The sequence below is a fragment of the Rhinatrema bivittatum genome, chromosome 1 (genome assembly GCF_901001135.1).
Source record: "Rhinatrema bivittatum chromosome 1, aRhiBiv1.1, whole genome shotgun sequence".
Lineage (NCBI taxonomy): Eukaryota > Metazoa > Chordata > Amphibia > Gymnophiona > Rhinatrematidae > Rhinatrema > Rhinatrema bivittatum.
In genome coordinates this window covers 778,625-803,530 of record NC_042615.1, presented here as the reverse complement: position 1 = coordinate 803,530, position 24,906 = coordinate 778,625, and the positions used below count along the sequence as shown (strand labels likewise).

The window sequence follows — 24,906 nt, the reverse complement described above, 5'->3', positions numbered from 1 at the left end:
GGGAGGGGACAGGAGTCGACGGCCGAGAAGTCATCGGTGGAGGACGGTCACCGGAGGGTTGACGATGGTGGTGCAACTTCGACGGTGCCGGTTCCGATGACGTCGATGCTATCGATGGCGTTGGGGTGGGTGCATGGAAGAGGAGCCCCATCTTCTCCATCCTGGCTTTACGACCCTTAGGTGTCATTAGGGCACATTTAGTGCAAGTCAGGACATCATGCTCACTTCCCAAACATAGAACACAGACCCGATGGGGATCTGTGATTGACATAGTCCGGGTGCAATCCGGACAACGACGGAACCCCGTCGCCATGGCCTAGGGCCAAATTTAGCCGCGGGATTGGTAAGTGCCAACAGGCCTCTAGGGCCAAAATCGACGGCAGTCGATGAAAATCGGCAAAAAACTTACCGGCTTTCGCGGAGGTGACAAAAATTTGTCGAAGGGAGACCCCTGAGGGGCAAATTTTCTTCGGAAAGAAAGAAACCGAATTCCTGTCAGGAACGTGGTAAGAGAGCTCCTTTCACCGCGTGGCAACTGCTGCGCGGAAAAAAGAAGACTGAAGGGAGACCCCTGCTGGCTGCAGGGTCAGTGCCTTGCTGGGCATGCCCAGTAGGGGCCAGTCAAAGTTCTGTTTAAACTTTGACAGAAGTTTTCCGTGGTGGGCTCCATCCTCGATGTCACCCATTTGTGAGGACAACCATCCTGCTTGTCCTGTGAGAAATGAGCGAGACATTCAAAGTATAAATGATGCACCAGCAGCACATTTATTCACTGGACTGGGTTACAGAAAGAGGTCATGAGATAAGACACCAATGGCGTAGACGCAAGAAACAGAAGGAAATGCTTCTTCACAGAAAGGGTGGGGATGCAACCAAAAAAAGTAACATTCAAAAAAAAGCAAGGGAACAGAAGTGAAAGCAAAGCAGGAGATCAATTATTTTTTATTTATATACTCTTACATTCTGCTAAAATTCCACTCAAATTGATCAAAGTGGATTACATATTAAAACATTCAAAATTCAATAAAACTGACAAAACATACATACATATAATACAAAACACATGTAAAAAAACAATACAACTTTAAGCATCTCCATATGGCCATCTAAAAAGCAAAGCTTTCCATTTTTTTTCAATCCTAAATAATTCTTCTCCCCCTGTAACTCACTGGGTAGTGCGTTCCACATCAATGCTCCGGAAAACTAACTTGATCTAGATCTTGGATTCCTGCAACTTATAATTTTCATAGGAAGGAACAGCTAGCAACGTTTGTCCCGTGAAGGAACCGAGACAATGAATCCCTTTACTGGAGACAATACTAAAAGCTTACATTTCACTGGAAAGCCTAAAGAGAGCCAATGCAGCTCTTTCAGGTGGAGAGTCTACATCCAGTGTCGTTAATCGTTTGGAACAAGTTATAAAGTCCACTACAATCTCTTAGGCAACCCTAGATATAGTGAGTTACAGTAATCCATCAGCTAAGCACTAAAGCCTGCACCCAATATAAAATCTTTTCTGGAAATAAAATACTTCAAAGGCCGAATCATCCCCAGTTTAAAAAAAAAATCATATCATAGCTACTTTTTTTTTTTCAATCAGAGCTTTAAAGGACAAACAGGAGTCCAGTTAAACTCCTAAATCTCTGGTTTCATCCACTACTATGACATAAGAACTGCCATGCTGGGTCAGACCAAGGGTCCTTCAAGCCCAGCATCCTGTTTCCAACAGAGGCCGAACCAGGTCACAAGTACCTGGCAAGTACCCAAACATAAGATAGATCACAGGCCACCATTGCTTATTAAATAATAGTAGTTTATGGAGTTTTCCTCTAGGAACTGTAATAGGGAGATATTGAGAAATATTGAGCAAACTAGATGGGTACCACAATCCTTATCTGTTGTCATATTCTATTATTATTTTTGCTGACTGGTCACCTGTGGTCAAATTCACCAGCCACATACCAGTTTCAAAAAAGGAACCTAGATTGTTGGCCCTGAGGACATAGGCTACACAAAAGTCAGTTTTCCTCTGCTTTCCAAAATGTGTGATTCTGCATTCCTTTTGCACCAAAACTTAACTGCCAGGCACTCGACTGCTCCTCAAACCCACTGTTATTCTACACAAAAATACTTCCCACCCTGCAGCCCCTCCTGACAGCAGTCCTAAAGTCCAGGTCTTTCGTTTATATATGACCCCTTCTCTCCTATGGATCTAAGGATCACTGGAGTTCAGGTGACCACCTGCCTGGACACTGGATACACTTTCTCCATTTGTAAAGTATCCTGGTCCTTGTGGCTTCCAGTACTGTTTGCCTGACGAGAGCTCCTTGAAGAGACTCCAGGATCCCAAGGATAGGATGGTCCCACTCAGCATCCTGCAGATAAAAATCCTCCCACCACCACCACCATCTTCCCCTCTCTTGTAACCTTGTGTGTCTGACCAGATCTGGGTCCACGGATCACACCAGTCTAGATAAAGAGTCACCTCCCCTTTTCTGAGGGAATCCATATTGCCTATTCCTTTTCTCATATTCCTCCCCTGCTTTTCTATTGCTGTAATATTTAGTTATATAAAGTGCTTCTCCTCCTCCTCCTCTTCAACCTACTCTGTCTTTCTGGAAAAAATTGTAGGCAGTCATGAGAGCCAACGAAGCAAATAATATCTAGATCTGTCTCTGCCACCAAGCATTTCTGCTCTCAGCCTTAGGGATTTCTCCTTTCCTTTATCCTCACATCCCTTTTCGCTCCTGTGAAACATACACTTGTGTGCTTTTCACCCTTAATTTTATTTATTCCTACGTTCAGAGTGGGGTACAATATGAATCAAATACATACAACAGAGAGGAAAGGAAAGCCAATGCTAATTTTTAGGAGGGGGTGGACAGCAGTACGGAGTTAGATCAGATGTGCCAAGAGGGCAGAGGAGAGGGGAATGGAGGAGGACTAGACAGCGTTCCTTGAATGGGGGACAAGTTTCAGGAAGTCCATTGTCATCATGCTTCGGGAAAGCATGTGATGTTGTGAGGAACCATTTTGGTCTCTTTTGACCCAAATAACCTAGTCACCCTGACATTTAAGGGGGTGTAGGTTTGTTTTCAGGCTCCAACCAATGAAACAAGACAGACGTATTCCTTGCTGTTCATTGCATGAAAGACATGCAATCAGATCCAACCAATGAAATGAAAGACGTGCAATCAGATCCAACCAATGAAATGAAAGACGTGCAATCAGATCCAACCAATGAAATGAAAGACATGCAATCTTGCTTTTTGATTTCATAACAGCACCATAAAAGAGTGAGATTGGAGGCCTGATTTTTGGAAAACACCCAGACCCTGAGTATCTGGGCAAACACCCAGCCCAACATACCCAGGCAACGTGTACGACTAGATAGCCAGATGCAGCCCAGCCGCAGATGTAAGCAGCCCAGCTGCAGATGTGACCAGAAGGAGACAGACTAAACCACGCTGAGGTGGGCCTAAGACCAGAAGGAGACCTGCAGAGGCAATATGGACTCCTGGCCTTGTTACAAGACACTTCACTTCAGAGAAAGGTAAGAAAAGGAGGGACACTGGGTAGTTAGAAGCACTATTTGCATATGGGGAATTGAAAGTGGAACATTGAATTATAAATTTACCTATACATATTTATCATCAATAAATTAAATTATACATATTATCTCGGTCTTAGAATCTGTGCCAGAGTGAATGTCAGAATGGATGTCTGTAGTACGGCTGCTGACACATGTCGCCCATCATTCCATTTTCCAATTGGGCTTAAATCACAGGGGCACATGATCTATACATTAAGTACCCAAACATTCTATCATTAAAACTTCCTTAACAAGAAATGTGCACTTCTTTTTCAGCCAATCAATATACATTTATTTTCCGCCACCGCAAGCAGTAAATTCAAGAGCCAGGATGATACTAAGGAGGGGGACACATTTCTTGCAACACAGAGGACCAGGTTGTGTAATGTTTCTCGTGAGCCCCTGTCTGCAAGTTAACTTTACTCCGCCTCTGGGGCCAAAGTTAAATTTCCCATGGTAAAGTGTGCGCTGGGCACCCAGCACTTTCCTGCATCGGGCAGTAACGACTCATGTCCTCATCTACATTGAATCCGCATGCGCTGGACGCTATCAGGATGCGCTAATCTTTCTACAGCATCAAGTACTAGTTTTATGCGCCCAAAACGCACACCCAACACCACAAACCATGCGCTAGGCACTTTCTTGCATCGGCCCCTTTGTTTGCTGGTTTAATCAGCTCCTGCCTGTCACCCCACCTCCCGTCTAGTTTAAATTCATGTCAGTAATTGCAATGATACGCAGCTGGTGGGAATAGTCATACCTGCAGAAACGTATGACTATGTGAGCACTATATCTCATCTATCTATCATGTCTCATAATACCAATGTAATCTTTAAAACAATTTATTCAAGGCTTTATCAAAAATAATAAGTCCCCTTTTTTATGACAGAGTAGGCGCTTCGCTGGAGAGCTTCATCGAGAGGGACACAGAAGGTATCAAACCTGACATCTATTGAAATAAAGAATTCATATCAGGATAGGAAAAATAGGTGACTACAATCAATTACAAAAAAAGCATGTCAAGTTAATAAATACCACATCAAAAAAGTTATCTTAGACATTTCTTAATCATCCAGGTGGCTCTAAGGCGGGCTCACAAGTTAGAGAGGAACTTATAAAAATTAGAGAATTAAAAAACGTGCCAAAAGGGGCCTTGGCCAATCAAATTGCAGGTCACATGACAAACGGGGACCAATCCAGAAAGAGCATGGAAACAGCAATCGAATCACAGGCAGAAGAAGCAGCAGCCAATCAGACAGAATACAGATCCACCCAACAAATCTAGAAACAGAATCACTCCTGAAACTTGAGAACATGTAAACAGACCACTCAAACTGAAAAACACGTGACAAAATATTACGATGACAAAAATCTAGAAAGAGACACCCAATTCATCTCCCGGGTCAAACCCCTGGGAGCTAACAATTGCAATTCTAAGATCCATCTTTGTTCTCGGTGAATCAAAGCAGTAAAGAAATCTGCCTCACTGCTCAGTGGGTGTTCCTTCTCTTGCAGGAAAAAAACAAAAAAAGTCTGCATCGAGAGATTTGTCAGACCAATGGGACACCAAAAGTGCCTCCTTGTCTGTCAGCACCGACAACGATGTTCAAACATTCTGATGTTCTTCAAAGTGCAGGTAGTCTTACCAACAGACAAGAGGGGGCAAGGGCAAATGATAAAGTTACACCATGGAAAGACAGATAATTGTTTCAAAACGTATTGCTTTCCAGCATCCAGGTGTACAAATGAAGTGCAGGTTAATGAGACGGGGCAAACAGTGCACTGGCTGCAAGGGGAATGGCCCATATGAGGTGCATCGGGTAGAACAGATGGACGCAATTTCAAGAAGACTAAAATAATCTTAGATTTTTACATAACACAGCTATCCATGGAAAAACAGAGCGAGGGGCAAGAACAGACCAATGGCACATACCTGATTTATTCTCCCCAAAAAGGGAAGGACAGAAGTCAATAGGTCAGACAACTCTGTTGACAGAGTAAAAAAAGTAGATCCTGATTAAAAGCTTATTTAATGACCTGGGTAAGATAACACCTCTCAAAAAATTGGGAGGACATAAGTTTTGCCTGTCTAATGAAGTCGATGCAGGACAATCTAAGGAATTGTCCTACTGGGATATTGTCTCAGGGAGGCCAGGGATGGTGACTTGTACAGGGTAAGATCACGTTATGGTCAGCAGGCTTGAGGACATGGGTAGTCTCAAAAGCCCCAGCCACGATCTTAATAAAAGTATCTAAAAAAGCAGTCTGTGAATGGTGCAAGCAGCAATCAAACTGTATACCGGGGTTACAGCTATTGAGCCAATCAAAAACCATGAACTAGACGTGCATGCCCATCCAAACCAGAACCGCATCATCCAACAGGTCCCAAAATGGAGAGTTATGATCCCAACCTGATTCAAACATGCTATCCTGGGGGCCAACATGATCTCAGAGCCAGACCCTTTATCAGCTGGTAGAAGCAATCACAGAAGCGGGAAAGACTTTTAAGTCCGTGCCATATGGGGCAGGGAAACTAAAAGTGAAGTGGGAACTTGAGAGTTTTCATACAAGGCTGACATATCCATAGTGACCAGCCAGAAAAGCTCAGTCCGAGGATCAAACTGCTGGAAAATGCTGATCCCATGACTCGAATCACATACATAAGAGAGACCCAGTGGCACGAAAGGTAGGAGAAAGGTATTCACAAACCTAAGGCCTCGTTTACTTAGCCTTTCCCCCAGAGACACAGAATGGAAGAAAAGCCTTAGAAATCAGGCCCTTAGATAGGGGTTCAGTATTGAGCCTCTGCCTGCTACCCTTGGGGGTTTTTGATGAAGCTTTAAATAAGGCGTTTTAAAGAGGACATTGGTGTTATGAGAAATGCTGCTCACACATTCCCCTAGTACCATCTTCTGCCATTTCACGTACCACGCCCTACCCTCTTCTTTACAGCAGCTCTTCAGCCCTGCATTAAGAAACCTGGGGCTGTGACAGAAATGTCCACCTTGTAGTTGGAAGAGGATGGGAGGGACCATAAAAGTGAACAAGCTCGCAAAGGTGCACTCGCTCCTTTCTAGATTGCCTGTAAGGGCCTAACGTGTGCTGTGTGAGCAGAGCAGCGCTGCGTCCGGACAGACGTCAGCTCTCTCTCCTTACACACAACACCTGCAAAAGGAAAAGCAGCAGCTACAGCTTTTGGATGCAGAGCTGTGTTGTCTTCCCCCTCCTAACAATCAGTCTGAGGCTAGCTCTCCATTCAACCCATGGCGGGGTTTGTTTGTTTTTTAAATCTAATCAAAATAGAGCGTAAGCACACTCCCACTCTAAAACAGGCTTTAAAAAAATCTAACTAACTTCATCTTCCTGAAACTTTAAACAGAAAATTCCTCTCTTACGCCCTCAAAGTACAACAGAAATAAAATGAGCTTCCTTACAAGGAGCAGCTTTAGCACATTTTAAGCAGGATGGGTGGTGAATGCAGAGATGGAGGTAAACATGAAACTGGGATAAGTCACTATGAGGACATGAAGGAAAGCAGAGGGAAGAGCTGGCTCCTCGCTCCACCCTCCGCTGCACTGATCCTCTTCCACTTCTCTCACCATAGAAAAGTACCTTTTATGCTGGTTTTCACTTTCAGATGCGCCCCTGCTCTCTCGCTCTTTCCCTTCTGAGTCACGTACGACTCTCGCTCGTACGAAGCAGGCGACTTCATTTCATCGGAACAAACTGACTCCAGGTGTCATCCACAAAGCCTTCTTATTGGGCAAACTCGCCTCCTCAAACAATCTGACTTTAAAACTCAACTCCCTCAGCTGGGTCTCTTTTTATTGGTTTTTGTTAAACTATATATATATATATCGTATCAATTCATTTTGTGCTTCTTGCTGTAAACCAAACAGAAAAAACAGCAGAGCAGATGGGCCATGCTGTCTTTATCTGCCATATCATCCCGTGTTTGGCTGTAGCTGTGCTCCTGTGTAATACCTTATCCTTTACTTTCCATATTCCCACATTTGTAAAGCTACCATATTCTAATTTTAAAGAAAAGCACCCACTGGAATGAGTAGCTGTGATACCAGCCACAAGCACATCAGGCTGCTACAAGAAGGCAAGCACTGCAGCTGAGACCTCCAGCTTCACCGGTCACTTCTCGCACAGCGGCAGCAGTACAGCCTCATTCTTCCTGTCCACATTCTTAATAACTGAGACCTCCAGCTTCAGCTTCACCGGTCACTTCTTGCATAGCGGCAGCAGTACAGCCTCATCCTTCCTGGCCACATTCTTAATAACTGAGACCTCCAGCTTCACCGGTCACTTCTCGCATAGCGGCACCAGTACAGCCTCATCCTTCCTGGCCACATTCTTAATAACTGAGACCTCCAGCTTCAGCTTCACCGGTCACTTTTCGCATAGCGGCACCAGTACAGCCTCATCCTTCCTGGCCAAATTCTTAATAACTGAGACCTCCAGCTTCACCGGTCACTTCTCGCATAGTGGCACCAGTACAGCCTCATCCTTCCTGGCCACATTCTTAATAACTGAGACCTCCAGCTTCAGCTTCACCGGTCACTTCTCGCATAGCGGCACCAGTACAGCCTCATCCTTCCTGGCCAAATTCTTAATAACTGAGACCTCCAGCTTCACCGGTCATTTCTCGCATAGCGGCACCAGTACAGCCTCATCCTTCCTGGCCACATTCTTAATAACTGAGACCTCCAGCTTCAGCTTCACCGGTCACTTCTCGCATAGCGGCACCAGTACAGCCTCATCCTTCCTGGCCAAATTCTTAATAACTGAGACCTCCAGCTTCACCGGTCACTTCTCGCATAGCGGCACCAGTACAGCCTCATCCTTCCTGGCCACATTCTTAATAACTGAGACCTCCAGCTTCAGCTTCACCGGTCACTTCTCGCATAGCGGCACCAGTACAGCCTCATCCTTCCTGGCCAAATTCTTAATAACTGAGACCTCCAGCTTCACCGGTCACTTCTCGCATAGCGGCACCAGTACAGCCTCATCCTTCCTGGCCACATTCTTAATAACTGAGACCTCCAGCTTCACCGGTCACTTCTCGCATAGCGGCACCAGTACAGCCTCATCCTTCCTGGCCACATTCTTAATAACTGAGACCTCCAGCTTCACCGGTCACTTCTCGCATAGCGGCACCAGTACAGCCTCATCTTCCTGGCCACATTCTTAATAACTGAGACCTCCAGCTTCACCGGTCACTTCTCGCATAGCGGCACCAGTACAGCCTCATCCTTCCTGGCCACATTCTTAATAACTGAGACCTCCAGCTTCACCGGTCACTTCTCGCATAGCGGCACCAGTACAGCCTCATCCTTCCTGGCCAAATTCTTAATAACTGAGACCTCCAGCTTCACCGGTCACTTCTCGCATAGCGGCACCAGTACAGCCTCATCCTTCCTGGCCACATTCTTAATAACTGAGACCTCCAGCTTCACCGGTCACTTCTCGCATAGCGGCACCAGTACAGCCTCATCCTTCCTGGCCACATTCTTAATAACTGAGACCTCCAGCTTCACCGGTCACTTCTCGCATAGCGGCACCAGTACAGCCTCATCCTTCCTGTCCACATTCTTAATAACAACAACTGAGACCTCCAGCTTCACCGGTCACTTCTCGCATAGCGGCACCAGTACAGCCTAATCCTTCCTGTCCTCATTCTTAATAACAGCTGAGACCTCCAGCTTCACCGGTCACTTCTCGCATAGCGGCACCAGTAAAGCCTCATCCTTCCTGTCCACATTCTTAATAACAACTGAGACCTCCAGCTTCTCCGGTCACTTCTCGCATAGCGGCACCAGTACAGCCTCATCCTTCCTGTCCACATTCTTAATAACTGAGACCTCCAGCTTCACTGGTCACTTCTCACACAGCGGCACCAGTACAGCCTCATCCTTCCTGTCCACATTGGGGCGGATTTTCAGAGCCCTGCTCGCGTAAATCCGCCCAAAACCGGGCGGATTTACGCGAGCAGGGCCCTGCGCGCCGGTAAGCCTATTTTACATAGGCCTACCGGCGCGCGCAGAGCCCCGGGACTCGCGTAAGTCCCGGGGTTTTCGGAGGGGGCGTGTCGGGGGGAGTGTCGGGGGCGGTCCCGGTCGTCGCGGCGTTTTCGGGGCGTGTCGGCAGCGTTTTGGGGGCGGATACGGGGGCGTGGCTACGGCCCGGGGCGGTCCGGGGGCGAGGCTGCGCCCTCCGTACCCGCCCCCAGGTCGCGGCCCGGCGCGCAGGAGGCCCGCTGGCGCGCGGGGATTTACGCCTCCCGGAGGGAGGCGTACATCCCCCAACAAAGGTAAGGGGGGGGTATAGACAGGGCCGGGGGGGTGGGTTAGGTAGAGGAAGGGAGGGGAAGGGGAGGGTGTTAGAGGATTCCCTCCGAGGCCGCTCCGATTTCGGAGCGGCCTCGGAGGGAACGGGGGTAGGCTGCGCGGCTCAGCGCGCGCCGGCTATACAAAATCCATAGCCTTGCGCGCGCCGATCCAGGTTTTTTAGTAGATACGCGCGGCTCCGCGTGTATCTACTAAAATCCAGCGTACTTTTGTTTGCGCCTGAGCGCAAACAAAAGTAGGCCTATTCGCGCTCCTTTTAAAATCCGCCCCATTCTTAATAACAACTGAGACCTCCAGCTTCACCGGTCACTTCTCGCATAGCGGCACCAGTACAGCCTCATCCTTCCTGTCCACATTCTTAACAGCAACGGAGACCTCCAGCTTCACCGGTCACTTCTTACACAGCGGCACCAGTACAGCCTCATCCTTCCTGTCCACGTTCTTAACAACAACTGAGACCTCCAGCTTCACCGGTCACTTCTCGCATAGCGGCACCAGTACAGCCTCATCCTTCCTGTCCACATTCTTAACAGCAACTGAGACCTCCAGCTTCACCGGTCACTTCTCGCACAGCGGCACCAGTACAGCCTCATCCTTCCTGTCCACGTTCTTAACAACAACTGAGACCTCCAGCTTCACCGGTCACTTCTCGCATAGCGGCACCAGTACAGCCTCATCCTTCCTGTCCACATTCTTAGCAACTGAGACCTCCACCTTCACCGGTCACCTCTCGCACAGCGGCACTAGTACAGCCTCATCCTTCCTGTCCACATTCTTAATAACAACTGAGACCTCCAGCTTCACCGGTGACTTCTCGCACAGCGGCACCAGACAGCCTCATCCTTCCTGTCCACTTTCTTAATAACAACAACTGAGACCTCCAGCTTCACCGGTCACTTCTCGCACAGCAGCACCAATACAGCCTCATCCTTCCTGTCCACATTCTTAACAACAACTGAGACCTCCAGCTTCACCGGTCACTTCTCGCATAGCGGCACCAGTACAGCCTCATCCTTCCTGGCCACATTCTTAATAACAACTGAGACCTCCAGCTTCACCGGTCACTTCTCGCATAGCGGCACCAGTACAGCCTCATCCTTCCTGGCCACATTCTTAACAACAACTGAGACCTCCAGCTTCACCGGTCACTTCTCGCACAGCGGCACCAGTACAGCCTCATCCTTCTTGGCCACATTCTTAATAACAACTGAGACCTCCAGCTTCACCGGTCACTTCTCGCACAGCGGCACCAGTACAGCCTCATCCTTCCTGTCCACATTCTTAATAACAACTTTTTAATTTATATTCTGCTTGTCACAACTGATCAGCCATTTCACAACTATAAAAGTAATTATGAATTCTTAGGTGTCTAAGATGTACTTGCAAGCATTAATCTACTGCAAATACTCAGTCACGTCAATGTAACTGAATGCCGGTGAGATACTGTTGAAGCCTGATTGTCAGACCCATGTTACCTTGACTAGGCAAAAGCACATGTGATATCTCAGAATTTAAAATATATTCTCCGTATTATAATAGCATAACAAAGAGCCTAGCTTGGTATGCTAAGCAGGCACTGTATAAGTCAAAAGAGTGGCTTGATATTTAGCCACTTGCCCCATCATGCAATGGCAGGGAGACATTTCTGCCATCCTGAAATCATAGCCCCAAATATATTCATTTAACGACTGCTTGGTCTGTACGTACTGTCTCTGTAGAGCCTGCTTCACTGGGAACCTCTTCCCACAGCTCCTGCATTTGAATTCCTTCTCCTCACTGGGCTTCTGATGCAGCGTCTGAAGGTGCTCAGCAAGCACCTCCTGGTTGGGGAAGCTGGATTCACATTGCGGACAAGCATGGTCCCCTTTGGAGCCAGGAGCATCTGTGTGATTACAAAGAGAAAGCCAGGAAGAACTTGCAGACCAGAGATAAGAAAGTGGCAAAGCCAGAGCCAAAGACAGCAAGTAATCAAACAAAATTACATAGAAAATGCTTTGTACATGTCAATTATCATGCAAAAAATCTAAGAATAAAACGGTTCTTTATGGAACCAAATTGGCCCAACTACTCCGATGCGGTTTCTTGCTCATCAGTGTTTTTCAAGACGTTGCCATTGGCAAACTACAAACTCCCATAAATATAGCCAAGCATTTAAACAGTTCCCAGTAGTAGAAGTTAAAGAGATATGCACATTAAAAATACCATAGAGCAAAGCTGCTCATGAATAACAGGTGTTGTCTAAAGATAGTTGTTTACTAGTTAGACAAATTGGCATGAGATGAAATCTAGAGTTTCTAGAAAAGCAAAGCATAAGAACATAAGAAGTTGCCATACTGGGTCAGGCCAAGGGTCCATCAGGCGCAGCATCCTGTTTCCTACAGTGGCCAATCCAAGTCACAAGTACCTGGCAATTACCCAAACATTAAATACATGCCAAGCTACTATTCCTTACTGATTAATAGTTTATGGACTTAACCTCTAGGAACTTTTCCAGATCTTTTTTGATCACATGTGGCAGTTCCTGTGCTGGAGCAGCATTGACGCTCCCTTTAGTTTATTTATGTATCGTTCATTAGGGGAGAGAACTCCTCCTAAGTGGAGTTGGTAGAACTGAAGGTCCATATTAAAAAGCATTTAGCTGGCTAACTCAGAAGTTAAATGTATATAAACACCACTGTGAACAGCGATCCTCTTAATTCTTAAACCAATCAAGAACAAAATGTCGCTCTGTCGCTGTAGAAACAATTTTTCATAGTTCATATATCCATTTTAAATAAAAATATTCAATGTTGAAATTTCAATACCTACACTCGAGAGTGGGTCTAGTAATGTTTCACTGAATCTGAGACATGGAGCGGCAAAAAGCAGAGCAATGAACTGTGTAGCGAGGTAAACTATTTTAGTAGTTGGAGATTTCTACGGTGATATTCCCCTGAAGAAAGACTCAGGTCTGAAACACGGACACGTCGGGATTTATTCTCATCATTTAAGGAAGCCAACACCAAAGAGATCTGAAGGTACCCGCTTAAATATCAGCATAAATTTCATCCTAAAAGTTTTACTTTTCTCCGCCTAGAGAGCAGTGTTAACTATACCACGGACATCAGAAATTTTGGGACTATACAGAGAAAATTTTTTTTTTTAATTTTTTCAAAAAAATTATGTATATGGAGGTGGCAGGAGGTTAATGATTATAATCAATATAACACTGGTGCGGGGACACCTACACTCTATTTGAAACCTTCTGCTCTTCCTAAAAAATATTTTTTCAGATAAAACTCGTTAAATGAACAATTAAGATTCAGTGAAAAATTACTAGACCCACTCTCGAGTGTAGAATTGAAATTGAAATTTCAACATTGAATATTTTTTTTTTAAATGGATATATGAACTATGAAAAAAAATTGTTTCTACAGTGACAGAGCAACATTTTGTTCTTGATTGGTTTAACTCAGAAGTTAGCCAGCTAAATTAATATTTGGGCACATATCCAAATAATTATGTAGCTAGAATTTAGCCAGCTAAATTAGGGGCGTTTCGGTGCATAACTGGGAGAAGTTGAGTTAGCCGGCTAACTCCGATATTCAGAGACAGCCAGATGACTTAGCCAACTTACAGGGTCATTTATCAAAGTGCATTAGGGTCCTAACGCCTGCGATAATGCCATAATCTTGTCTTAAAAGATATCTTGGCCTTAGAGAACAAGGATCCTAAGTTTCACAATAATATGGATCAGAAGATGAGACGAACATTATTTGAATTAAGTAAAGAAGAATCTCTCGTTATTAAGCCAGCCGATAAAGGCGAATCAGTGGTTGTGATGAACAAGAAGGATTATGTGAATGAAATCCAAAGACAGTTAAACGATGAAATCACATATATATGGGTAATTAAACTTCAATTAATATCAGGAGATTATCATCTTGATATTTATGTTTGTGTATCTCTTCTCTACTTTCTATACTTTTATTTAAAATAAGAGTTAATTATTTTTAATGTTGTTCTTTTGTTATAATTTTTAAAATATTTTATTTATATTGATCATGAAGTAGATTATATTTTTATTCTAACTTTGTTTTATTATTTTTATCTTATTTGAATTTTTATGTTACTACCATTGTAAACCGCTTTGGTCAATCTTGTATTGGTAAAACAGTATATAAATATTTTAAATAAATAAATACATTGAAAAATGATCCTACAGAGTAACTGCTGAACGCAATTAAAGATATCACCGATCATGCTAAAGGATAAGGCTATTTAACCAATAAGGAACATCAGTATTTGAATCCTAAATTTCCAAGAACTCCAATCATGTACATATTACCCAAAGTGCATAAAAGTTTAAATCAACCACCTGGCAGACCTATAATCTCTTCTAACGATTCTGTTTTAGAACCATTGTCACAATATATAGATTGTCATCTTAGGAATTATGTCCAACAAGGTACATCATATATACGTGATACCTCCCATTTTATATCCATGCTTGAAACAATTGAGGTTGACATCTCGTTTCATTACCTAGTTACGATGGACATCCAGCCTTATACACTTCTATTCCACAAGATGATGTTTTAGAAGTGTTAAAAACATTTTTTTTGAATAATCGAGAACGTCCACACAAAGTACCAACGTATTTTATACTTAAGTTGGCTACTTTAGCACTAAAAAAATAATCATTTCAAATTTCAAAATGATTATTTTCAACAAATATCAGGTACGGCCATGGGGGCAACGATGGCCCCAAGCATAGCCAACATGTATATGATGGATTTCAAACAACAGTGGTTGGAGCATTCTCTATTTTCAGAAAAAATAACATTCTACAAACAATATATAGACAATATATTTTTGATATGGGGTGGTTCAGAACAAGAACTTACTATGTTTAGAAACTGGATAAATACATGCGATGAAAACATAAATTTTGTTTTTCAAAAAATTCCATTTTTAGATTTGTCAACAAAACAGATGGAGGGATTGCCACCAGCATACATAAGCAATTAACAGATAAGAACACTTTCCTCCATTATTCCAGTGCTCATCCACTGCCTCTTAGAAACAGCCTTCCTGTGTCTCAATTCTTCAGGTACCGATGCAATTGCACAGAGAAAATTAATTTCAACATGAAGTCAGAAGAATTAAAACAATTCAGAATGAGGGGGTATCCTAAGAAATGTAATAAAGATGGTTATAAAAGAGCCTTATATCAAGATAGGGAGACATTATTAAAAACCAGAGATCCATCACATATGAATAATGACAACATTGCAACTTGTGTAACACGATATTCACCAATGAGTAGACATTGCCAGAAGCATAAGATCTCATTGGCCAATAGTACAAACAATAGAGGGATTTGAAGATATGGATTTCAGAATGGCTTTTTCTAGGAATAGAAACTTGAAAGAAATATTGTGTCCAGCAATGTTTCCAGAACAGGTTTCAAGACAAAGTATGCTGATAGACAGCAAGGAAGTGAGAGGTCATTACAAATGTGGACATTGTTCTATCTGTAGCCAAACTTTACAAATTAAAGAATTAATTTGTCCTACCACCGGATATAAATATCAACTCAAAGTTTACCACTTGTGCTTCAACTTTTGTAGTATACGCCATAATATGTCCATGTTCTTGCATATATATTGGTCAAACATCTAGAGCATTTAGACAGCGTATCTGCAAACATAGAAGCTGTATTTTAAATAAAAGAGAGAATGCACCTCTAGTTATACATTGTTCAGATTTCAATCATGTTTTGTCCGAACTCAAATGGTTTGTGATTGATATGATCAAATTGCATAGTAGGGGAGGAGATCCCACGCTATTATTATATCTATGAACAACAGTGGATATTTAAATTAAAAACAGAAGAACCATATGGGATGAATAGCAAAATAGAGTGGAATAGCTTATTTTAATAGAGAGATAGTGATCTTTTAAAAGAATAGAGGATAATACGTAGTCATGTAAAAGCATGATGAAGTGACACAATGTGAGTGGCTGAATCAAGTTTAAATAGCAAACCTTTGCCAGAACTGCTACCGTCCGATAGAATCTTTAGAAGGAACACGTCTCAAAAACACGTTTAAGTAAATGAAGAAGTTTTTATCATTGAAATAATACGTCACATTTGAATTTACCTAGAATATCATTATTTCAGGATTACATCACATTGGTGAAATGTTGTCAACGTTGGCATCTCGAATAGCAGAGGTTAGCAGTGCTGGTTGAGCATTGTATACAAACTGTTTAAATTGCTGGCATTTGCTGAAAGGTTCTTCAAAGAAATCTCCACATTAAGATAAATGTGAAAAATTGGTCTCTATCGGGCAAATATGTTGCTTATAATAAAACAGCATTTGTGAGACATTGATTAGGATAATATCCAATTGTAATCTGGTTTTACCTTTGAGCTATACCTAACAAGAGAAATGACATATAGCCACATACATATGGAAAATATAAAGCCAGTTTAACAAACCATTTTTAATAAAATTAAAAATAATTTAAAAATCTTTTGGAAAATAATAAAAAGAAGAGAGGTTTTTAGGACCCATGACTGGAGATGAGGGGAAGGGGTGGGTAAGCATAGAGTAAGCCCATCCTTCAGTAGATCAAGAATACATCTACTATCGACCCTTTACCCCTCCTGTCGAGGGAGCATAAACGGTGGACTTTCCTGTTCTCCGTAGAGATGAACAGGTCTATGTCCGAAGTTCCAAACAGCTGAAGAGGTGATCTGCTACCTCCTGATTGAGGGACCACTCGTGTGGCCTGAATGTCTGACTCAGGGCATCGGCTAAGGAGTTATCAACTCCAGGAAGGTACACTGATCGGAGAATTATGCCATTGTCGAAGGCCCATGTCAAGACTTGGACTGCCTCCTGGCAGAGAGGAAATGACCTAGTTCCTCTCTGCTTGTTTAGGTACCACATGGCCACCTGTCGGTCTGCTCAAGGACTACCTTGTTCATGAGAAGTTCCTTGAACACTCATAGGGCATAACGGACCACCTTCAGCTCCAGAAGGCTGACCTGAAGTCACGCCTCCTGAAGTGACCAGAAACCTTGTGTACGAAATCCCTGAACATGTGCTCCCCACCCTGTCTGAGAAGTGTCGGTAGTGAGCGTGGCTTAGGAAAGGAGGTAACGAAAACAGAAAGCCCCACATCGGATTTGCAGGGATTGTCTACCACAGAAGGGATCGCCGTAATTCGTCCGTGAATTGGCTATGAGCATGCAGGTCCTGGGATGCCTGACACCACTGAGAGCAGTGTCCATTACACACAGCGCATATGTAGCCAACCGAATGGGGTGACATGCACCGTCGCCGCCATATGGCCCAGCAGCTAGAGAAAATGGCGAGCAGAGATCTAATTGTAGCCGGAAACATGACATGCAAGAGCTGCTAAGGTCTCCACCCTGTCCCAAGGTATGTAGGCCTTGTTCTGGACGGTGTCCAGGTGTGCCCCAATGAAGTCCAGTTGCATGGCCGGCTGAAGGTGGGACTTGGGATAGTTGATCAGAAATCCCAGTGTTTCCAGCATGTCAATTGTAAGGTGTATGGCAGTCCAAGCCCCTTGGTAAGAGCTACTCTTGATAAGCCAGTCGTTGAGGTAGGGAAATACATGAATTCCCTGCCTTCGAAGATGGGCACCAATAACTGCCAGACATTTGGTAAAAACGCAGGGTGCAGATGCCAGGCCGAAGGGCAGAACTCCAATTTGATGGTGTTGTCTGCTGACCAGAAATTTGAGGTACTGCCGATCCCTGTGGAAAATGGGGATATGGGCGTAAGTGTCTTGCAGATAGAGGGAGCAGAGCCAGTCCCCCCCCCCTTTGAGAAGGGGAATTAAGGTTTATCGCACTCCAAGCCCTGCTGGACCACAGCCTGAAAATCTTCCTGGAATTGTTGAGGCAGGCACTCACTGAATTCCAGGGCCTACTTCCACAAATTCTGAGAATACTGCCCCATGTAAAGCTGATAGTAAGCTATGCGGGCAATCAGCATGGCACCCTGAAATACTCGGCGGCCCAAGGCATCTAGAGCTTTGTGTTCAAGCCCCGGCAGGGCTGAGGCATGGGTGCGCACCCTCTTAGCCTTTTTCAAGGCTGACTACCACCACCAATTGGTGGGGGGAGTTCATGGCACTCGAACCCGGTAGAAGGTTGAACCAGGTGGCATAAGCAGGTTACCAAGTCCTTGAAAACGTCATGGATGGGGACCACCACCACTTCCTTCGGGGCATCCATGAACTGCAGGATCTCGAGCATTTTGTGTCTAGATACCTGCTTTGTCAGCAATTGAAAGGGTACTGACTCAGCCATTGCTTTGATGAACCCTGTGAAGGAGAGATCCTGGAGGGGAGAGGGGGGGGGGAGATCATCATCGTTTCTATGGGGGAGAGGGTTCATAAAGCAAATCCTCCAATTCCTCCGAAGAAGATATGGAGGATTCCGCTTCCCCCTTGCTGTGAACCCTCCGGGGATGCGGGAGGATGAAGGCTCATCTGGATGAATGGCCTGGTCTTCAACAGCATCAAGGGAGACACCAGAGGGCCTCAAATTCAAGGGATCTGATGTGGTTAGAGCAGTTAGTGTAGCTGGGTTCAAAAAGGGTTTGGATAAGTTCTTGGAGGAGAAGTCCATTAATGGCTATTAATCAATTATACTTAGGGAACAGCCACTGCCATTAATTGCATCAGTAGCATGGGATCTTCTTAGTGTTTGGGTAATTGTCAGGTTCTTATGGCCTGGTTTTGGCCTCTGTTGGAAACAGGATGCTGGGCTTGATGGACCCTTGGTCTGACCCAGCATGGCAATTTCTTATGTTCTTATGATGGTGCTATTGGTATCAGGAGCACAGAGGGAATCTGTGGAATTGACTCATAAGGCCCTGAGAGGGCTGGATGGTGAAGAGTCACCGTGAGCCTCCGATCTGCCATTGAGCCCAATGGTCTGTCCTCCTTCAAGGAGTCGCTCGCTGGTATGGGGGCCGCTGGCGACGGCAGAGGTGTACCCAGAGGCATCTGAGGGGCTTGTGGCACCGGGGCCGGCTACATGAGTAACACAAACCGAGCAGCATATCGATCCATTCCAGCAATGGTACAAGCTCCGGCGGAGCAGGTTCCTGCGGCAGAGACAGTACCCAGGGAACCGGAGGCTAGAGGCCCTGCGGGCTCAGCCGACCACCATCCGCACACGCCTTTCTAGCTTCTCCTCGAATGCCTGTGAGAAAAAACAGTCTGAGGAGGAACCTGTGGAATCGGGGAACCCGCCGGTTGGAGGGAAACAGATCCCTCCACCGGTGCTGGTGGGGGCCACCTGGAGGCATCTGTGGAGTTGGAGGGGATAGAAACATAGAAACATAGAAACATAGAAATGACGGCAGAAGAAGACCAAATGGCCCATCCAGTCTGCCCAGCAAGCTTCCCTCATTTCTTCTCCCATACTTATCTGTTTCTCTTAGCTCTTGGTTCTAATTCCCTTCCACCCCCGCCATTAATGTAGAGAGCGGTGGAGGAGCTGCATCCAAGTGAAATATCTAGCTTGATTAGTTAGAGGTAGTAGGAGTAGTAACCGCCGCAATAAGCAAGCTACACCCATGCTTATTTGTTTTTACCCAGATTATGTTATACAGCCCTTATTGGTTGTTTATCTTCTCCCCTGCTGTTGAAGCAGAGAGCTATGCTGGATATGCATCGAAAGTGAAGTATCAGGCACATTTGGTTTGGGGTAGTAACCGCCGTGACAAGCCAGCTACTCCCCGCTTTGTGAGTGTGAATCCTTTTTTCTTCTCCCCTGCCGTTGAAGTTATGCTGGATATGCGTGAAGTATCAGTTTTTCTTTTCCCCTGCCGTTGAAGCAGAGAGCTATGCTGGAAATTCGTGATGTATCAGTCTTTCTCCGATGCCGTTGAAGTAGAGAGCCATGCTGGATATGCGTCGAGAGTGAAGTATCAGGTACATTTGGTTTGGGGTAGTAACCGCCGTAACAAGCCAGCTACTCCCCGCTTTGTGAGTGCGAACCCTTTTTTCTTCTCCCCTGCCGTTTAAGCAGAGAGCTCTGCTGGATGTGTGAAGTAACAGTTTTTCTTTTCCCCTGCTGTTGAAGCAGAGAACTATGCTGGATATGCATTGAAAGTGAAGTATAAGAATGGAGTGATCAAGCTAGTTGAAAGGCATCAGGAATAGAGGAAGGTGGAGGTAGTAATCTGGATATTTGGTTTGGGGTAGTAACCGCCGTAACAAGCCAGCTACTCCCGTCATTGTGAGTGCAAATCCTTTTTTCCACATTTCCTCATGCTGTTGAATCTTAGAGTGATGTTGGAGTCACAGTAACCATGTGTATGTTTATTGACTAAGGGTATTGTCTCCAGGCAGTAGCCATCATTCTGGCGAGTCACCCACTCTTCATTGGCGGCCTCTTGACTTTATGGATCCACAGTGTTTATCCCACGCCCCTTTGAAGTCCTTCACAGTTCTGGTCTTCACCACTTCCTCCGGAAGGGCATTCCAGGCATCCACCACCCTCTCCGTGAAGAAATACTTCCTGACATTGGTTCTGAATCTTCCTCCCTGGAGCTTCAAATCGTGACCCCTGGTTCTGCTGATTTTTTCTTATGGTAAAGGTTTGTCGTTGCCTTTGGAAGATGAAGATCGATGTCAATGCTTCCTGGACTTGTGTGGGCGATCCCCGCGATCCTTCCCTGAAGCAGACAGACATCGAGGAGCACGACAGACAGCAGGATGAAACGGACAATGGGTGGTCTCCTGAGCCAATTTCGGGACTGGGTCCAATAGGAGGGGAAGAGCCTGAGGGTACCGAAGTTAGAGCCTCCTTACTGAACAGAGTGGAGGTCCCCAACATTGAGGAAGGCTCCAAACGTTTGGCCCCAAACAATTTTTTCCATTTTGTGAAGGTAGGCCCTGCGACCCTTCAGGTTCATCTGGGTGCAAAGATCACACATATGGACGTCGTGGGAGGCCCCCAGGCAAAGGACACAGGCGTCATGGGGGTCTGTGATGGACATAGTCTGAGGGCCTGGGGGCACCAGAGGCCAGATGATGTCATTAAGAAAAGAACGTGACACATGGTCGATGGATGGCGGGTACCAGGGGGAAGCACAGTCGGTAATAGACCATGATGACCCGAAAAAAAAAACAAAAAACTTACCAATCTCTGAACAAGAGGGTGAGGGACCCTACGGGATGCGTTGGAAGCAACAGAAACAATTTTCACAAAAAAGAAGTGTGAACTCCTGGACCACGTGGCAACAGCTTCACAGAAGCCCAGACAGCATCTAGGTATGCCAGCTGGTACAGTGTATATGCATTTCAGCACGGATGCGCTGGATTTACAGTCACTGTCCTTGGAGGGTGAACTGCAGCTTCACAGAGACTTTTCCCCGAATCTTAGTGCCAATCAGGAGAGGACTGCGCCTTTTCAGATTTAGGCAACAGCCTCTGTGCCGAGGAATGCTTTATCTTAAAAGAGGCAGACACCCAAGGAGAGCTTAGAAACTCTCTCAAAGGCACAGCTGCTGGACTTTCTGGCCCCTGAAGACATGCAATTTGGCACATCATGGGAAGGCCCCAGATAGAGGAGATATACGTCACGCTGATCAGAGCAGCAGGAACATTCCCTGAACCCCGGCTTGGTCTCTGCCATTTTGAAGATGACCGATGCCAAATCAAAGTCAGTTTTAAAGAAAAAAGAAAAATGTCCCTTTTATATTTTTGAAGAGAAAAGAAATGTAAATAGAGTGTGGAGGGGGGAAAGAAAAGTGGCTTGAGAAGAGACCAAAACCCTCCTGTCGTGGTAGCAAAAGAAAAGACGGAGGAGACTTGCTGAACTGTGTGAGTGCTTTACAGTCTCCACACCATTGCAAGATGTCCCGCACTTGTGTGACTGCTCTGCTTGTCCACAGAGGAAGCATTTTTTCAGTCAATGCATAATTAAGCTGTGGAATTTGTTGCTGCAGGGTAGCTGAGTTTAAATGAAGGCTTGGACCAGTTTCTGGGGAACAGATCCATTCATTATTAAGCTGGAGGTGTGGGCATGGCCACCTAGTCTGAGTTACCTGGACTGACCGCTGTTGGAGAAAGGATGCCGAGCTCTGTGGCCCCTGATGGCAGATCTGCTTATTACTTTACCTTTCTCAACGGGCTGAGGGGCTTCCTTCCTACTTTCTTCATCTTCCTTGCTCACAACCACCACTTCCTCCTCGTCCTCCGCTTCCTCCATGTCACTGTCCAGGTAACCAATTAGCAGCTCCGTATTCGCCTCTATATCATTCACGGCGAGGTAGAAAATGTTTTCTCCCTCCTACAGCAAGCACAAAAACCAAGACAGAAAGCTCAGAATACAAGCACTGCATCGCCATCCAACCAATCCAGGAGGGAACAAGCCACCGGCCTTCCCTCAAAGCAGTTATCTGTCTGACTTTTCCTGGTGTGCGGGTGAAGCTGAGCCTGATGCAACATATCTGATCATCTCTTTTTATGAAAACATTCACTCTCGCTGGCAGAAAAGGAACATTTATTTTATTTATTTATTTGGGGGTTTTATATACCGACAATCATCTGGGATATGGTTTACAGTAAACTTAAAACTGCACATGAAATGTGCTTGACAGATAACAAGAGAACAAATACATATAAAACAAGTTAACATGGTACATGCCTAAGGGTCTGAATGATAGATGCATGGGACAGGGAGGTTGAACGTAATGTTCACTTAAATACAGGGTTATTAGGGTTGCTTACAAGGAGAATACAATGCTATTTGGTTATTTACAATGAAAATACAATGCTATTTGGGAAATGGAATGACTTTATAAAGGGGAAGTCGAGGAAGCATGTTGTGAGATGGGATGTAGGATTAAGTGTATGCTTGTGTGAATAACCATGTTTTTAGGTTGGTTTTTTTTTAATGTTTTTAGGCAGTCCTCTTGGCGCAGGTCTACAGGCATTTTGTTCCATAGGGCAGGGCCAGCTAAGGAGAGAGCACGTGCGCTGGTAGAAGCCAGGTTGTTGTTTCTTGGGGAGGGAGTGCGTATGGAAGCAAGATATTGGCTCCTAGAGGGTTTAGTGGGTTGGTGGAATACTAGAGAGTCATTGAACCAGTTCATTTCAGGGTTGTGGAGTGCCTTGTGTATGATGGAAAGAGTTTTGTACTGGATTCAAGATGTTATGGGGAGCCAGTGCAGTTCCTTAAGCACGGGTGAAATGTGTTCGTTTCTGCGTGTGTTTGTAAGTATTCGGGCAACTGTGTTTTGCAGAATCTGCAGAAGGTGTGTGGCATTTTTGAGTAGGCCTAGGAGAAGTGAGTTACAATAATCAATTTTCGAAAATATAGTAGTTTGCAGTACTGTGCGAAAATCTGGTTGGTGGAGTAAAGGTTTCAATTTCTTTAGGGTGTGTAATTTAAAGAAGCATTCTTTCAGGGTGGTGTTGATGAATTTCTTGAAGTTGATTTGGCTGTCTAGCATGACCCCTAAATCTCGTACCTGTTGGGAGAACTGGACTGGTAGAGATTGTGGGTGATGTAAAAGGAGGTTAGTGGGCTGCTTTTGTGGGGAGATAAGCATTATCTCGGTTTTTGCAGTGTTAAGGGCAAGGTGAATGTTGGAGAGGAGTTGGTTAATAGCTAGAAGGGTTGACTCCCAGATGTTCATAGCTTTAGTCAGGGTGCCTGATACTGGGATAAGAATCTAAACATCATCTGCATAGATATAGTGGGGGAGTTTGAGGTTGGATAGGAGATGACAGAGTGGTAGGAGATAAATGTTGAAAAGGGTGGCGGATAATGAGGAGCCTTGTGGGACTCCTTGGACAAGGGGTATAGGTTTGGACTCATGGTTTCCAATTTTGACTTTGTAGTTTCGATTACTATGGCATGATTTAAACCAATTATGAGCAGCTCCTGTGATACCAATTTCGTGAAGTCGTTGCAGGAGGATATCTTGGCTGATAGTGTCGAATGCAGATGATATGTCTAAGAAGGCTAGGATATATGTATGTCCTTTATCTAGGTCTTTAATGAGTCAGTCTGATAAGGACAGGAGGAGGATTTCGGTACTATGGAATTTCCGGAATCCATACTGAAATGGGGAGAGTAGGTGTGAGTCATCTAGATATTCTGTGAGTTGCTTGTTGATTGTTGATTGTTTTTTCAAGAATTTTTGAAATGAAGGGGAGGTTTGAGATGGGGCGATAGTTGGAGGGGTTGTTTGGGTCAAGTTTGGGTTTCTTTAGTATTGGCTTGACTATTGCTTGTTTGAGGGGGGTCGGGTACCAGGCCAGAGGAGATGGAGGCATTTATAATGCTGGCTATGGGCTGGGCTATTATGTTGGGTATGGAGAGTAGGTTTTTAGTGGGGATTGTGTCAGAGGGGTGAGAGGATGGTCTGGATTTCTTAAGGAATGATTCAATTTCCAGAGCAGTTGTGTATTCTAAGGTAGTCAAGCCTTTGGGGGGGGAGGGTGTTGGGCTGGGCTGAGGGGGTTTCTTGTGGTTTTTGCTTGGTGGTAGGGGAGGGGGGGAAACGTGTAAGCAGTTTGTTGACTTTGTCTTTGAAGAAAAGTGCGAGTTCCTTGCATTTGGTTTTGGCAATATCCTCGGGAATAGCTGCCATTGTAGATTTAGTTAATGAGGTAACGTAATCATAGAGGGCTCGCTGGTTGTATTGGAATTGGTGTATTCTGGAGGAGTAGAAATCCCTTTTGGTTTTATTTAACTTATCCCTGTAGTGTAGGGCGGATTTGAATCGGGCAAGGAGGGTGGGGGAGGGATCTTTGCGCCAGGACTTTTCAGTTTTTTTGAGGTTACATTTCATGTCTTTTAGTTCTTGTGTGTACCAGGGTTTCTTGTTATTTTGTGAGTTTATATGTCTAGATTGCAGTGGGCAGACCTTGTTGGCCACAGTTTTTGTAATATTGTGCCATGAAGAT

The 24,906-nt window shown here is 44.8% G+C and overlaps 1 protein-coding gene across 1 annotated transcript in view; it reads right to left on the bottom strand.

Moving 5' to 3' along the window:
- Positions 1-24,906, bottom strand: part of PRDM5 (PR/SET domain 5) — a 370,296-nt gene that overhangs the window by 271,757 nt on the left and 73,633 nt on the right. Inside the window, exons 4-5 of the mRNA XM_029601140.1 lie at positions 22,108-22,279; positions 11,656-11,830 (exon numbers count right to left, since the gene is read on the bottom strand). Of these exons, the coding sequence (XP_029457000.1) occupies positions 11,656-11,830; positions 22,108-22,279 (347 nt within the window). The remainder of the gene's footprint in view (positions 1-11,655; positions 11,831-22,107; positions 22,280-24,906) is intronic.